At 40.8% G+C, this 17,103-nt stretch overlaps 1 protein-coding gene across 4 annotated transcripts in view; it reads left to right on the top strand.

Moving 5' to 3' along the window:
* LOC133401797 (F-actin-uncapping protein LRRC16A-like) overlaps positions 1-17,103 on the top strand; it is a 54,524-nt gene that overhangs the window by 34,864 nt on the left and 2,557 nt on the right. For 3 of the 4 annotated variants that reach the window (XR_009768466.1, XR_009768465.1, XM_061675200.1), the window contains exons 12-38: positions 113-199; positions 2,154-2,257; positions 2,719-2,796; positions 3,689-3,765; positions 4,325-4,429; positions 4,519-4,588; positions 6,274-6,355; positions 6,437-6,536; positions 6,701-6,755; positions 8,599-8,771; positions 8,843-8,911; positions 10,785-10,878; positions 11,068-11,166; positions 11,326-11,454; positions 11,631-11,762; positions 12,163-12,338; positions 12,422-12,509; positions 12,592-12,732; positions 13,064-13,081; positions 14,102-14,168; positions 14,450-14,676; positions 14,752-14,861; positions 14,929-15,177; positions 15,690-15,900; positions 16,236-16,272; positions 16,531-16,725; positions 16,799-16,954. Coding sequence is in view for 2 of the 4 variants with exons in the window: in XM_061675200.1 (XP_061531184.1) it covers positions 113-199; positions 2,154-2,257; positions 2,719-2,796; positions 3,689-3,765; positions 4,325-4,429; positions 4,519-4,588; positions 6,274-6,355; positions 6,437-6,536; positions 6,701-6,755; positions 8,599-8,771; positions 8,843-8,911; positions 10,785-10,878; positions 11,068-11,166; positions 11,326-11,454; positions 11,631-11,762; positions 12,163-12,338; positions 12,422-12,509; positions 12,592-12,732; positions 13,064-13,081; positions 14,102-14,168; positions 14,450-14,676; positions 14,752-14,861; positions 14,929-15,177; positions 15,690-15,900; positions 16,236-16,272; positions 16,531-16,725; positions 16,799-16,954 (3,129 nt within the window). In the remaining 2 variants the exon portion in view is untranslated. The remainder of the gene's footprint in view (positions 1-112; positions 200-2,153; positions 2,258-2,718; positions 2,797-3,688; positions 3,766-4,324; positions 4,430-4,518; positions 4,589-6,273; positions 6,356-6,436; positions 6,537-6,700; positions 6,756-8,598; positions 8,772-8,842; positions 8,912-10,784; positions 10,879-11,067; positions 11,167-11,325; positions 11,455-11,630; positions 11,763-12,162; positions 12,339-12,421; positions 12,510-12,591; positions 12,733-13,063; positions 13,082-14,101; positions 14,169-14,449; positions 14,677-14,751; positions 14,862-14,928; positions 15,178-15,689; positions 15,901-16,235; positions 16,273-16,530; positions 16,726-16,798; positions 16,955-17,103) is intronic. The other variant, XM_061675201.1, reaches the window with a different exon arrangement.

Genomic DNA, 17,103 nt, shown 5'->3' with positions numbered 1-17,103 from the left:
AGTTGGTTTTGACCAATTAGCACAGAAAAGAAGCCTATTAAAAGTAATTTGCAAAAAGAAAGGTTGCGGGGGATATCATTTGATGTCATTTTCATCAGCTGTGTTCCTGCAGGTATTTCCTCACTTGGTGCTCAGTTCGCCAAACTTCGTATTGGGCTCAAGTATGTAAACTTCTCCAAAACCTCAGTGTCACCCAAAGGTACTGTATGTGTTGTCCTTGTCTGCCATAATTAACAAATGGATAAAAAAAAAAAAAAAAAAAGTTTAAATCAGATTACTGTGCTTTGTTGTTCTTGTTAGTGAACATTTTAACATGCAGATGGTGGTCAGATGCAGTTTGCAGCTTCTGCTCATCTAATTCCTCCCACTGCTGGGATAATGCACTGAATCGGTGCACTAATCACAGTATACAATATCTGAGTTGATGACAACAGATGACAAAAAAGTCCCTCATAGTTATGCTGGGAACAGTTGTCAGTAATTGAATCCCAAATAAGCAGACACTTTGAGGATTCTGTATTCAAATTTTGTGTTGTCAATAATGGCTTTCAGGTACAATTTAATCTTGGTTTACCGTGAAAGTAACCGCTGCAACACAAGACACAGTCTTCAGGGATGCACTATAAACAGCTTAGGCCCAGGGCAATCGATAAAGAGCTATCATTTTCCACAGTGAAGCGTTGCTTCAAGCAAGCCCTACTCAGCTCAATCTATAATTTCAGCTCCCAAATGGCCCAATGCTATGAACTCTATCAAGGGATCCCACTGGTGTTTGAAATTGTTCAAATTAGCATTTGTTTTGGTTTTTTTGTTTTGTGCTACAATACTGGTTGAAATAAAGGTGTTAGTGTTTCCTATTTCTTTTGACTGTAAGATGGAGAAATTAAAATTGCACTCCATTATACTGTTCTTTAAAAACCTAGTTATGACATAATTAAATATAATTAGAACTAATTAGCGGCATGGTGGCCGACTGGTTAGACAGTCTTGACGACCCGGGTTCAATCCCAGGCCCCGCCTGTGTGGAATTTGCATGGTCTCCCCGTGCCTATGTGGGTTTTCTCCGGGCACTCCGGTTTCCTCCCACATCCCAAAAACATGCATGGTAGGTTGATTGAAGACTCTAAATTGCCCATAGGTGTGAATGTGAGTGCGAATGGTTGTTTGTTTGTATGTGCCCTGCAATTGGCTGGCAACCAGTTCAGGGTGTACCCCGTCTCCTGCCCGATGATAGCTGGGATAGGCTCCAGCACGCCCGCGACCCTAGTGAGGAGAAGCGGCTCAGAAAATGGATGGATGTATCGAACTAATTCAACAGTTTTTTCACACACCACAACTATTGAATTGCCATTGTGCTGCTGCTTCTGTTGTGCCCACCATGGCCACCCGGAGGCAGTGTAAGAGACAGACTGATAAACTGTTGAATTAGCCGTCAAACTAAGTACAGCACTAATCCTGCCTCTGTGTAGTCATTATCCAGAGAAGATTAAAAATATTTTTTTAAATGCTTGAATATCACCTTGAAAACAGCATCTAAATTGATCTTTTTTTTTTCCAAAACATGTTTTGATTAAGGTTCAGGCTAGTATTATGGCAGATTAGGTATTCGTCAGATAGACTGCAAGTTATTAAACGTAATCTATTGTAGCGTCCTTGACAATAATTTTCTGACTTGCTCGTCGCCTTTATTTTTTCTGTTTTTCCGTGTCATAAACCTCATGTAACCAGCTGTCAAATAAATCAATCTACAGACAGAATCAGATTCAGTAACCTTTAAAAATTACTGAGTCATGCGATAGATGTGACACGGGTCAGCAACTCTCCACATCATATGTCAATGTCACACCCAAAAGTCGATTATGTAAAAACCTTCATAGACGTGTTCAATCTCATCGTAATCATCAGTACTTTTGCAGATTTTAAGAGGTCAGTGAATCACTGTGATTTTTTTATCTTGACTTTAAAAAGAATGTTTAGCATGACAACCATAAGACATTCATGTTCCATTCTCACCCGTTCTATGACTCCATTCCTTGACTCCCAATTTATTCCCTTCACTATGTTGGAACAACACAAGTGGAGATTTGAAAAATGCTGACACTGCTTCCGCATGGCTGTGTGTTTTTGTGTGCGTGTGTGTGTGTGTGTTTCAGGGGTGAACAGCCTTTGTCAGTCACTGAGTGCCAACCCGTCCATCCCCAGCAGCCTCGTCCATCTGGACCTCTCAGGGAACATCCTCAGAGGAGACGACATGCAGGTGCATACATAGAAGCACACAGAGCCCGAAAACCTATTTACGTGACATTTAAGCAATGCCATTTTTTTTTTTTTTTGTGATAGTGCACTATGCAACTACAATCACAAAAAGAACTAAAGTAAACATGCTAATCAATTTCAATTATAGATTGTATTTGTAGCTAGGCAGCAAATCAATCCTGTCCGACAGCTGCTGTAGTCATTTGTGTTCCAATGTTAAGGCGAAGCTGATTTGAGTCATATGCTGGGGAAAAGCATATGTTCTTATTCGTAGAAATTAATCTTTTAACACTATATTCAGACACGATGGAGAGGCTAGAGAAAAAACAGATGCTAAAACATAAGTCACCTGTATTAAAGGAACTCATCTGAAATGCAAATGAAATCCAAACAACATAGAAGTCAAATTGCACTGCCCTTTTACATTTTCTTCTAACTGCGTGTTTAATGCTTTCTTTGTAGCATTTCTACAATTTCTTGAGTCAGCCCAACCGACTGGCAACCCTTGATCTCTCCAACACGGACTGCTCATTGGATCAAGTGAGTTGATGCCAAAAGAAGGGCAGGCAGAGAAAAAGCACAAATAAGCATTGTTAAAGACTCATAATAATCTCTATCGTCCACACATCTCACAAGTTACCTTAGGTGTGATCAATGTTGTGAAGGCTGACTGGGTCACATTAGTCCTCACTGTTGCTTATAAAGTAGCATTTTTTCACTGTATCTTCTTAAATGTAATCATTGCACATGGTCAAAGGCGATAGCTCATGCATTTAAACAGGAATAAACAGAGGATTGTGTCTTAAAACAAATTAGTCATTTTCAGGAAACACAACGTTGCTCTTACTCTATGGGTGAGGCTTTGCTGAGAGCTAAATACAACAAATTGATTTGTCTGACATGTAGCCAGCTGTCAGTCTGTCATAGAGGATATTGATCCACCGCATAAAGCAGCGATATGTAGAAATGTCTTTTAAAAACAGCTTCAAAGTCATTTCAGTGCTTTACTGGCTGTGGAGAAGATGGTCTTTGGGTATATGGGCCTGCAGAACACCTACTTTATTGGGCTATAATATTGGTGGAACAGCCAGGACATTGTCCAAAGTACGTGTTTAGAGTTATGAGCAGTGCTTGTATAAAGTGCATGATACCAGAAATAATAATAATAATTTCTATTAAAAGGCGCCTTTCAAGCCCCCTTACAAACATGGTTAAAAGAAATCAAGCCATACAGTAAAAATGACAGAACACAAAACATCTATTAAAATGGCAAATGAAAATTTTTAGACCATGTTTTAAGTTTCTTTCAAGTCATGCAAAAAAAAACAAAAAAAAAACATCCTAGTCCTTTATCTCTTATCGGTAGTGAGGGCAGTTGAACTCTGTGGAGATACTTACTTTGCTTATACAATGATTTTATTACTTTGTCCAGGTTTGTTCTGCTCTCTTACGAGGCTCCGCCCAGCATCTCTCTGTCCTTAACGTTTCAAAGAGCATCTTTCCTCACAGGTAAGACCCCAAATCTAGTTTATTACCGGTGTCCAATACACTACATCCATGCTCAGTGCGTTGTTTATTTAAAAAAAAATAAAAAATAAAATTTTGCATCCACTTGAGCCGTGACATAAATATTTTTCTGCATGTCACCCGCTAGTGACTGAGTGTCATGAAAAATAGCCGTTATGTGCATGTTTGCACTCATCATGTGTGTAACAGATGGGTATCTAATCCCACTGAGTTCCAGGGGAGTTGAGGTCCTCATCAAGGAGTGAATAGAGCTGTCCCAGGGGAACCTGGGGGTGGTTGACTATACAGAGCGAAGATGAGCAGGGGTTGCGGCAGGACAGGAGAGAAAAAGGAATGAATGTTTTAAAGAAAGAGAGGCCAGTGGATAGTGTAGAAGACACACTGGCAGGTGGATGCTTTTTACCCAAAATAAAAATAGCCAATTTTCTGGCCATTGCTCGAGCTCTAAAATCCCTTGAACATGTGCTGAGAGATGGAAATGGAAAGCTGTGTAGTATCGTGAAAGCTTGTGTCACGTTTCATTTGTTATGTTTCTCATTAGGAAAGGCAAGGAGGTACCGCCGTCATTTAAGCACTTCTTCAGCAGCGCCATGTCCCTCAGCTCCATCAACGTGTCAGGAACAAAGCTGGCGCCAGATGTCCTCAAGTGAGTGAACCACAACAACTGCAAAGTCCTTTTTAATCCATCAATTTCAAAATATTTAATTGTTGTTTATATCCATTTGGATATTACAGAGCTCTGCTGCTTGGCCTGGCTAGTAACCCCAATGTGAAGGATGTGTCTTTGGACCTCAGCTGTTGTGAGGTGAGATTTGCCCCCGACATACCTACAAAGCATCTTATAATTGCCACATAGCATCACTGCAGTTTGAATTTCTCGAAAGTTCCCTTTCCTTATTAGTCTTATTATTAGTTTGTTACTTTTGTGCAAGCAAGACTCGAAGAGCATTAGACATTCTGATTTATACAGGATGTATGATATTGATTGCCAACCAAATGACTACAGGTGTAAGTGATTAGTTAAACAAACTTGTTAAGTAACTCGTTCCAGTCCTGAAACACTTTTCTCAGGTAAAATGAGTGGTGCATCTGTAGTGTTAAATAGTTTGGCTTCCATTTAACATAAAGCCCACTGATAATAATGGCACATCTTTGCAAATGGGCTTACTGAAGCCCTTGTTCAAGTGCCTTTTTCAGCTTAAGTTTGGTGAGTGTGGCATCTAATCATTTGGAACTGATCCTCCTTTACTGCAATCAGCTTTTTAGCAGCCACTCCAAAACCATTTGACAGACTGGTGACATGCCAACGGGTGTTATTAAGAGGCTTTATAATGAAATACTTGGCAGACAGCAGGCGGGGCAGAGGCTGGTAGTTGTAGGGTGGCGGTGGTGGTTGTGGTGCAGAGAGTATTCAATTATCCTCCTTTAATTTTTGTATCGCACGCACAGGCTTTTTCTTCTCTGCCAGTGCTAGAAGAAAAAAAGTGCTTTCTGCAGACTAAATGGGATCACAAAAGATAATACATGGCTAGAAATCACAGGAAATGTAACTCCACATACTAGTAGAACTCTTCCCACATTGAAGCTGTGGGAAATAAATGAGGAATTCCTGCCATTATTCAATGCCCTATTGAGCCCTTTGCTGAATGCAGTGCACTGAGTGGGCTGAGAGTACACAAGAAGTGAACTACACAAGATGCAAATGTGTGTCAGCGTGTGAGTGTTTAGTGCGACTATATGGTCATTAAGCATGTGTGTGTTTTGTTCTTCTTAATTCTTGGCTTCTGTCTGACACGCTGTTCTCTCCCCTTAATGCCTCTCTAAGCTTGGCCATTGTGTAAGTACCAATGGGCTCCCGCTTACTAATTAACGTCTCATCACTCTTCAGTTTTATTTCCACATCTGGTGTTGGTTTAGTCTTCTTAAAAAAATGCTCACCTTCCTCTTTTTGAAAATAGTTATTCACTGGGTTGCGTGTAACAAACTAAAGTTGTTCTTCATTAATCATGACATTCTTGAATACGATGGTGCACATTATGTACACTTACAGGCCACAACATTCGGTACACCTGCACATGAATAACATCTGTCCAGGCTGTAGTAAAACAAGCAGTGAGGCGCTCTGAATACTTTCCAGATGAAGTCTACCGTATACAGAGATGTTAATGTTTGATACAATAATGATACTTGAGATCATTAGTGTATATAATATTATGGCTGTGTAATTCTAAATATAAAGGGCCATATATATTTTATCAATATTTTTTAACATATGCAATCTTAATTTATCATCAGCTGTATAGTTGCATGTTCACCCTGAGAAATGTTTGCGTTTATGCATCTTGACTCGAAGCATTTTTGTCTAATATGGTTGAGCATCTCAGAGTCTCGTGTCAGCAGCTGTTGAGTCACACATGTCCAGTGGTTTCGCATTTAGTGATGAACTTGTGCGTGATGCAGTTGTCTGACTTTGTGCTCTTGTTCAAACAGTTGCGTTCTGGAGGGTCACAGATACTTGAAGGATGCATTGCTGAGATTCCAAATATCTCCAGCCTGGATATCTCTGACAATAGTGAGGCACTAACTTGTATTTTGACTTTTCAGTGTTTACATACATTACATTACATTACATTACTTGTTTTTGTATCTCCAGGCCTGGACTCTGATCTTTCGACTTTGCTGATATGGTTGGCTAAAAACCGATCGATAAGACACTTGTCTCTGGGCAAGAACTTCAACAACATCAAGTCCAAGTAAGACTACAATCCTGGACTTTATGTGGCTTGACATGCATGAAAAATCTGCTAATGTCACAAAGAACGATGCGATCAGCAATTTATTGCTGGTCTTGTAAAATAAAGGATTGCTTTTGTAATATGTACAGAGGTCTCATCCTCTTGTCTTCTATCTTGTTCAGAAACCTAGCTCCAGTGTTGGACAGTCTCGTTCACATGATCCAGGAGGAAGAGTCAGTGAGTTTTTCATTTCCTTATCTGTCTGGGTCTGAGAGCATCATTAACTTGACAGTTAAGAAAGCTTTCCTCACATGATTTAGCCAGCATCGAAAGCTGATGTGTGTAATGTAGACTGCTACTTATCTTATACGATTATGTAAACAAAAGCCTTGTCTATTGATCAGTTGAGTTTTAATATATTGATACTTTATTGTATCTTACTGCCTTATTCTCCCTCGACCCATCACACCTCTGGTCATCTCGGTCCGTAATGTCCGCCGTCCTTTGTTTCTTATATGAGCACATCACATCAACAATGTAGTTAGTCATGGGTGTGGAATCACCTGCGTGTGGGTGTGTCATTGGAGACAGATGGTTGTACTCCGGTGAGTTGAGTGTGAAGGTTACATAGCAGGGTAAAGATTGATGGAAAAGGAATGAAGGTTGACTGAAGGTTTTTGTTCTAGGTCCAACGAGAGACTTAGATTATAGGGAAATAGGAGATGCAAACAGACATAGGGTATTGTATAAAATTAACTTCCTTTTCCTTTAATGCTTTCACAGTACATGTAGGTTTTTTTTTTTATGTTGAGTTCTATTCTTGCCAAATGTTGTCACGCAATGTTGTTACAAAATATTTATGATTAATGTAAACAGCCAGCATTTTGTGTAGTGCAAATGGAGCAATATTTTAAAAACAATGCACAGCAACAAAACAGAATGCGTAAACATAAAAAAAAAAAAAAATTCTTTTCATTATCACATTTATGGACAAATTAAAAGAAAAAAAACTAAGAATATTAATAAGTAGCCATCTTGCAAGTGATTAATCAAACAATTTAAATATGTTTGCAGATGGGAAAACTGTTATTGCCTTCTACTCAGTCATCTATTAGGAGATAAAATTACATAGCCCAGCATGAAGCTACTATTGCAACACTATCCATCTTTTTAAAGAATGGTTAATGTCTCTCAAATATGTGGCCAGTTCTTCTTTTTTTATATACAGTTACATTTACTAATTTCCCTAGTTGAATTAAACAGGGTAGGTGGGTGCATTAACCCTGGATAGTGATTTCTTAATTTCAGTGATTAATAAGGGAATCTGAGAGCCAGTTGCTATATTTCCAAACAGGAGAACCGGGCCTAATCACTACTTTTTGTCGCCCCATGCCGATGTTATGATTGTGCAAGCATCAGTTCGTCTAGAATGATCTCTTAAGCTAGATGTTATCGACACTACTGCTCTCCGTGTTACCATATTTTCCTTTTGCAAAAGAATTCAAACCACGATATAAAGCCCGCTGAATTATTGTATTTATTTATTTATATTTTTTCTGCAAGGTAACGTGGGTCACACGCGGTGCTTTGTTGTTACACAGCATGGCGCACTGAGTCAGACAGGCCACCTTGCTTGGCCGCCTTGCAGCCATCTGTGTCTGACTGAGAGGCAAGATTGGGAAACACTTTGGACAAAAGCACCATAAAATGCCATCATTTACAACACAGAGCAACTAATCAGACTTGTCTGGTTACATTTGCATGCAGAATGTCTGCTGTGCGCAAACACAGGGTGTAAATAATTCCCCCCGCACCTTTCTTTCAAGAGGGCATGAAATAATAATTTTCCGCCTCTGTTGTTTTGTTGTGTTCTCTATTGGTGAAACTGCCGCATTACTCAAAGAAATGAACCTTCACAAGCTTCATTAAGGATGTGTCATTTATAATATATTAGATGGTAAATGCATTTGAGTATGTTCTGACAGAAGTAAATACAGGGATGGCCCAAAAATAATATACATATTATATATTCCATGTTTATGGCAGGATTTTAAAATGGGCAGCTTTCATTCCTCCCCAGCCCCTCACCTCTTTGTCGCTGGCCGACTCCCGACTGAAGAGCGATCTGACCATCATTCTGAACGCGCTCGGCAGCAACACGTCGCTCACCAGGCTCGACATCAGCGGCAACGCGATGGGCGACATGGGCGCCAAGATGCTGGCAAAGGCGCTGCAGATTAACTCGAAACTCAGGTGACTGCCACAGGAGAGTAAAGCTGCCTACATCCGCCCATTTGTGTAACACTGTGCACTTGTCTTTACAGGACGGTGATCTGGGACAAAAACAACACTGGTCCGCAGGGTCTACAGGATGTTGCAACAGCTCTGGAGAAGTATGTCTCAATGTGCTTCTGCGTGTATGATGCCGTTTTCCAATTGTGTCAGCAGCGTTCGCTAACATACTCAACTTAAATGTTGCATGTGCACTGTTGGACCTTTTTTATTTCACGTATGCTCAGTGAATGGTGAGCTGTACCATTCAGATAAAAGGGATAATAGAAAGAAGGAAAGCAGAATATGACAACAGAAAAATTAGAGCAGAATATACAAGGAGAAGTAACAGCTGAACAATCACAGAGACACAAGATTGAGTCTTGGTGGAGATGGACTTCATCAGGGTTTAGGTATTTTGACTGAGAATGATCAGCTTCTGGTTGTGTGCGCCTCCATCTAAATTTTCATCTGGGACACATCTGTCGATGTACTTCTTTTGCCTTCATCAGCCTTTCTCTCTGCTTACCACAGCCTCCTAAAGGAACATCTCCCCAGCTCCTGTCACGCTATTTAATTTTTCAAGTAACAGCTTTCATTTTTTATTTTCCTCATGTCCCCGTCGTCCTTTTTTTTTGGTTTTTTTTTTGGGGGGGGGGGGGGGGGGGGCTCATCAAAGCATTTATAATGCTTGAGATTACATTTTCTCAATTATTCAGTGATATTTAATATTCGTAAATCACTTACAAATTGACAATTCAACAGTAATTAGATTAATAAAAACCCTGCCTGGGATTAAATTTATAAATATGATATATAATATGAATAAAGGTTTAACTGTTAGACTGTCAAACTTGACACTACTTTGATTATGTCTCTAGGGAAGAAGTGTCATGAATTTATAAAACAATTCAGATTTGTGGGGTGGCGGAAAATAAGCCGTATTTAGTTTGGGGAATTTTGCCCTAGAATGGAGAATTATTTCTGCTTTCTTACTTGCTCATTTACGATTTAGCAACTGAGCCTAGACTCTGACATGCTGATCTTGTCAGAGGTTTACACACACTTAGCCATTCAGGGCTCTTAATGATTGATTTAAACTGCTTGGCACCAACCCCTGGCTTTTAAGCATTGTCCACAAATGCTCTTTAGGGTTGAGGTTGGGGCTTTGAGAAGGCCATTCTAGAAGATCCAAATCCATGTGTATTTGGTATCATTGTCCAGTTTTAGTCCTCCAGCTGTTGATTTAAAGTGAATTTCAAGATTTTGGAGGTTGTTTAAAGCCCAAAATTAATACATTCATAGCATTGTACACTTCTCACAGCAACTGTGTTAACATATAGAGAAGGTTTCACCACGAGCAACCGCCCTTTGGAAAGTAATGGGTTACTCAATGACTGAAGCGATTACTACTTCATAATTCCAACTTGTGAAGAGTGATTACATTGTACTGTCATGCATTGGATTTATAGTCATTTGTATCTTCCATAGAGATTTTGTTGTCTACAGAACACAGGTTTTATTCGGAAGCATTTAAATTTTGTGTGTTTAGGATCTCAATATCAGCCAATATGGGACCTGAGGCTATCTTCTTTTTGGATTTTGTTGAAATGAAGGCATTTTTTTGGGCTCAGAGTTCAAAAGGCAGATGAAACTGTCATGTTCCAAAAACTATATTTGCAACTTCATTCGAAATCTGTTTTCCTTTACTTGCATATTGGAATGCAGGAACAAAATCCCTTAAGATTTCCTGTGGGATACATTATGGTTCTCTCCAAGCGGGAATTTGAAGCCTACCCAGAAATATGTCCGACATACTGCTATTAATGTAAAAAAAAAAAAAAAAAAAAAAAACAGTAGGACTAATATGAATGTGTAGAGGAGTTTAACTGTCTTGTTGCCATCTACGCCGGTGTATACGCAATAGCTGTGTCCAATTTTCCTCCTTGTTAATGTGTCATTTTAATGATGTCCTCTGCCTTTGTGCCCAATTAGGAACTTCACAATCCGTTTCATGCCCATCCCCATCATTGACGCCTCTCAGGCTCTCAAGGCCAGTCCAGAGAAGACAGAGGACGCCTTGCTCAAGGTATTGTGACAAGCTCCATTAGTTCCATCAGTCACAATCTGTCTCTTGTGTATTTTCATGTTACACAAACTGGAAAACAAAAAGCGGTGTATTCGTAGGGATAATGGGTTTCAATAGACTGGCAAACATTGTTAAATACAGTATCACTAACATTAACTGCGCCATTGTGCATTTCTATTTCCCCCACAGATTGAAAACTATCTGTACAGAAACCATGAAACCAGGAAATACCAACAAGAACAGGCCTATCGCCTTCAACAGGGCATTGTAACCACAACCACACAGCAGGTTTGTAAACACAAGGATCTCTTATTTCCGCTTATATTATCTAATTGTATGTTATATAACTGCAACAGTGTAATTATCATTCTACAGATGAAATTTGCCCTCTCTTTTAATGAAAATGGATTGATTTGGGCTTTAAGCTGCTGCTTTTTTGTTGTCTAGATGATGGACAGGATTTGTGTGAAGGTGCAGGACCACCTGAACTCTCTGAGGAACTCTGAGACTGACGCCATCCTCGAAGATGTCAGATCTGCTGAAAGCCTCATCAAAGATGCAAAGAACTCGAAAACGGTGAGAAACGAGAGGCGTTTGATGCACTTGTTGTGCAGTAATTGGCGTGACGTTTAATTTCCAAGCTCATCTGATGTTCATCCTTTTCAGATGTTGTTATAGAAATAACCAAAGAGAGATATCATTACAGTTCTTGTTTTGTATATAATTGTTTCTGCCGTTCCGTGTCTTCACAGCTCCTCCCAAACCTCTACCACCTGGGCTCTATTTCTAGAGAGGAGGTGCACCGTGCTTCAGCAGGCCCCATACAGGAGAAATTGGAGTCTATGGCAGGCGAGGTGACTTCTGTCATGGACCAACAGCTGCAGGTATATTTGATGACACATTAACTGCATATTATCCTCAGGCAACATACATTTGGATATAATTTGCAGATCCAAATTGTTACTGTGGCTTTGTGTATTAATAGAAGAAAACCCATGGCATTTGCGCCACCTACAGACAATAATAGAAAATACATAATAATAATCAGGCACAAATCTTCACGTCGCGTCTTCTGAGACGTAAATGCTCATTTTTGAATTTGATGTAACATGAAGCCGTGTCTAATATTTTCCCTACCCTGTTGAGTTCAAGGGACAACATCCAGAAGCATTGTGTGTATTTAAAAAACTTGACATAGCTCTTGAATCTCATTGTAGCTAATAATGTCTACATGCACATCATGAATTTTTGGGGAGTTAATCATTTTCAAATCAATTCTTTTAGAGCCTGTTGGAGTCTATGATGGACGCAGCAGAGTCTGTGTGCCCTCATGTGATGAAAAGGAGTAACCTGCGCTCCGACCTCATGAAGGCCAGCTCAACCAAGATGGTCGTCCCCAAGAGTTTTGTCACCAAAACGCTCCTGGAGCAGTCTGGTATTGACATCATCAATAAGATCAGGTGAATGCTTTTTATTATATGAGTACTGTAATGTTCAGAAATATTATGCCTACAGACCTCGAACAATTTCTTTTTTTTGTCAGTGAGGTAAAGCTGGGTCTCGCCTCCTTCCTGTCCGATCGTATCGTTGACGAGATTTTAGAGGCTCTTTCCACTTCACAACACACTTTGGTGCGTCACCCCTTTCACCATCTGTTTTTTACTCGTGCTTGGACCTATTTATTTCTCTGCTTTCATCCCTGCCCTTCCTCAGGCAGACCATCTAGTGCGGAGAGGGCGCCCCTTGGTGCAGCAAGAGTCGGTAGACCTGGACGTTCCCGAGGAGAGGATTCCTAAACGGGCATCCACTGAGATCCTGGAGGGTGAGCGACTGGACGAACTGGAGTCATGCATGGTAAGGGAAAAGAGAGGGCTAAAGTCAAATATATTTTGTCATGCTAATATTAAAGGTTGATTGAAAGGAGAAAACAAGTTGTCGTCATGGTAAGGTTGCATTTACTTGTCATTTGTTTCTCTTGTCCTTTGAGATTCTTTTTTTTCTTCTCATCCTCTGTCATCTAATCTATTGCCTTTCTTCAGTTTTTTTTAAAGCCTCTTTTCGAGTCTTATTGCCGTAATGGCTGTTGCGCTCAGTTTCCCCCCCCCCATTTGCCTTTTTTAGGCTTTATTGTCTTTTTCTTCAATTTTCTCTGTTCATCCTTTTCTTGCCCCTTTGCTCCATGGAGACTGTGTGCTGCACCAGTGTAAGTAATCGTGGACGGTCTTTGTCTTCCTCACTCAGCCTGCCTGCTCAGTGGTCATCTGTAACTGAGAGTGCTGTAGTGCAAAAAGTGTTTATGCTTGTCTGTAACTTTCATACACAGGGTGTTATGTTGAGTTACGTGGGAAGCTAGACGTATTCATTTGTGCCCCACTCAAATACTATGTTGATCTATTAGTGTTTTAGTAGTGCATCCCTCTGCCACATAAAACACACCTGTTTATATGTGACGCTATAGACCTTTTTACTTTTGGGGCCCAATGGCAGGGGACATGACCTGCTTGTGAGCAATAAAATGAAACAGAAAATACATTATTATTCACTAAACTTATAATATATGGGCAAAATTACTGGCGCTGCAGGAAATTAGATTTGATATTGGGTTGTCTATCCACCCCAATTTCAGTTTTCTTGATTATTACTGTAAGTGAAGTGTCCCAAGAATTTAGTCCCTCTTGAGCAAGGTTTCCTTAACCTTTTCAGCTCAAGACATCAAATGCTTTCGCCACAGCGAGCCATTGACACGATTTTTTGGCACAAAGGTTGTCTGCCCTAAGTTTGGGAATTGTGCAAGGTCAATTGATCTTATTATATTGTTCACTTTGCACATGTTGCACTCCATCAGAGTGCAACATGTGCAAATGAGTGTAGAGCACAGCAGAATGAGGGTTAGAAGTGCTAGACTAAACAGGTTTTACTATAGAGGGAGACTTAATCACACCCCCCACCCCCCCTACTCATCACCTCTGAATGATGATACTTTTTTGCAAACACTGGGAAAATTTATGTAATATACTGATATATGTGTATGCAATATATCAGTGAAAAGTGTGATTATTTTTGCTTGTTTAGCACTTTGGATTGGATTCCTTCATACTTTCGTTTGGTCTGTCATTAAAAGTTCCACAATTGAATCGCAGTTATATAAATATATTGGGGACAAATATTGTTTGTTGTTGATAAATAATTACAAAGCATTATGTTGTATGTGCTTCTCTTACAGATGACCCCAAAGACAAAGAGGAAAAGCATCCATAGTAGAATGCTGAGACCGGTGTCTCGTGCCTTTGGTAAGCTGTAGTGTGTTTAAATTCAACTCTGATTGGAAAATAGAGTAAATATCGTTACCCAATATTTAAAAAAATATATATATAATTCAGGAAGAGTGCACTGCACTACATTTATAATAATAAACGTATATGTTGCACTGATATTATTGACAAATATCTCTCTGACAGTTGAAACTCAGCAGTATTGTCTTTGTAAAGGAGATGCAGATATTGTTTGTGTGTCTAATTTTGTGGCTAGTGTGCCTTAAGTGCTAATTTCCTTTCTCCGACATTATCAATAGAGATGGAGTTTGACCTGGACAAAGCATTGGAGGACGTACCAATGCATGTGGAGGACACGCCGCCTCCGTCGCACACTTCTCCAGCTGCTTCTCAGCCCTTAGCCAAAGGGGAGCAGCGTCTGCCAGGAGGGATGTTGGAGCTTCCGTCCGAGGAGGAGAAGAAGCTGCAGCACTTCACAAAACTAAGACCCCGGAGAAACAAGAAAACACACTCCAGCAAAATACCAGTGAGTATAATGTATTTAAAGATATTGAATATGTGTTGTGACGATTGAATGTTTTTGTTGTTGTTGTTTTCAAAGCAAATGAGCAGCACCCCACCACAGGATGGGGAGCAGAACGGCTTGATGGGAAGGGTGGATGAGGGGGTGGATGAATTCTTTTCCAAAAAAGTCACCAAGATGGATTCAAAGTAAGACGCAGTGATAGTCTTCTCATAGATTTGGCTTTCTACCCACATTGGCTCGATCTTTCCTCAGACGTTCCATGAAGAGCTCCGAATCTCACGATGGAGAGAAGAAGAAGAGCAAAGGAGGCTTCCTCAACCTAATCAAACGTTCTTCCAAATCGGATAAATCAGACAAGTTGGAAAAATTAGAGAAAAATCAGGTGACCCCTTCCTCCTCGGCTACGTCTTCAGCCTCTTTAGTGTCAGTTTCCAGCATCGCTGAGGAACCCGCCTCGCCAAAGTCCACAGTAAAGAGTCCAGCACCTGAGCCAAAGTCCAGGTACCATTGAACTCATCGTATGTATATCTTACACCTGCGACGGTGATGTAAAATTAAAAAAAAACAATTCTCCCATCGAGGGAATCAAATACAATTTTGTGCACAGGTTTTATTTGCATTGTTAAATGTGTGTGTGTTTTTAACTACTCACAGTTTGCTTTTTGATGAAATAATTTTCCCCCTCATAAATTCAGCATCATTTATATGTGTAACAGTTATCATTCATTTCAGTTGACCAAATTATTGGGACCTGGTTAATTTCTCGAAAGATTCTTATGATGCATTTGAAGAATGCCCGATATTACGGAAGCGTATTGCCGCTACAACGGAAAATGCTAAACGTTCAGTATAACGTTAAAAGGTGAAATTTATCACGTTATAACGTGATACTGAACTTCTTTTTACAGGTGGGGCAGCTAATCGCATCCATCCGATATGATGTATATCTACCTATTTTGTTCATCTCCAAGCATGCATTTCAAGTTTTTCGATCCGTCCCGTTCGTCCTGCAGAGATTCGTCCAGTCGCTCACAGCCTGCAGACTACAGCAGCGGCTCGGAACGCTCGGAAGAGCTGAGGACGCCCGACTCCATAGACGAGCCGTGGGAGGGCTCCGACGGCCGAGGGAGTCCCCAGGGAGGCCGGCGGTACCCGGGCATGCAAATGATGGGCGGCGGGCTCCTGGCGGAGATGAAGGCCAAGCAGGAGAGGAGAGCACATAAGGTGAGCTGCTATCATTCAGACAGAAAAAAAGTTGTGTTTTTGTTGTTGTTTCCAGGTTGTGAATAGCACAAGGCATAAAAATAATATGTTGTCACACAGTGGCAGTTTCTGGAATGTGCAACATGCACCATGGGATCACCTTTTTAAGCAGAGGACTGCGCGTAACTGAATTGCCGTAAAGAACAACTCCTGCCCTTTTGCTGTGGATACCTTATGTACTTTAAATGTAGATTTTTGGATTGCACAAGCTCTGCTTTACTATTACAGAATCTATTGGTAGACGAAGACCACTAATGTTATAAACATTCTTTAATAATCAAAATTGTGTCTTCCAGTCCTCCAGCCCTGACAGACCTGACAGCAATGCCACAGGTGAGTTAACATGCTTGCGTCTTATTTCACTAGTAGATTGGCACACTCAAAGAATTACAGGGTATTTAAAAAGTCACTGTGCATTGAGATTTTTATTAAGAGACATATCTCTGTATAGAATACAGGAGGTTCATTTGTACGAGTTTGAATGACCAATAAAAGTCTGCCTGTGAACCCGGCTTATGATTTGTGTTTTTGCTTACCGAGCCATACTCAGTCTGCAGGTTTTCATCCCGGTGACCATCTTTCCTCTCCCAGGTTCTCCAGAGAAGACCTCCGCACGTGTTGAAACAAAGCCCGATCCCGCTCCTCGTACCCGGGTTCCGTCCTCCTCGGGTTCTCCTGGGGGGCCGGTTAGTCCTAAACCGGTGATGCCCCTTGGAACGAAGCCCGCCCTGTCTTCCCGGCCCTCCCTGCCTCAGAAGCCGAGGACCAGCAGCAGTCGGAGCATAGGTACTGTCAAAGCCTCTCTCCTTTGCATCAAATATGTCATGATTTCATCGTATCTTACTTCTATGTTCAATAGATGAGAGCTCAGACACCACCAATGGTGGGGGGCCTGGGGGGGTGTCTCCTAAAGTGACAGCTCTCCCGTCGCTAAAGAAGGTGTTACCAGAGAAAGACAAGGAGGGCCACAACAGTCTGCAGCCGGGAGGTTCTGCCAATAAACCCACTCAGGAAGGTGAGGAGCGTCTGTGTGTGCCAGCTCTCACATTATATGCAGTTTGTCTGATAATCAGCACGGTGTGGAGTGGTTAGCACGTCCGGCCCACAGTTCTAAGGTCGTGGGTTCCAATCGAGGCGTCTGCCTTCCTGTGTGGACTTTGCATG

Source organism: Phycodurus eques, chromosome 4 (assembly GCF_024500275.1).
Source record: "Phycodurus eques isolate BA_2022a chromosome 4, UOR_Pequ_1.1, whole genome shotgun sequence".
NCBI classification, from domain to species: domain Eukaryota; kingdom Metazoa; phylum Chordata; class Actinopteri; order Syngnathiformes; family Syngnathidae; genus Phycodurus; species Phycodurus eques.
Note: the sequence above shows the minus strand (reverse complement) of the source record. Positions and strands in the feature narration are given on the sequence as shown.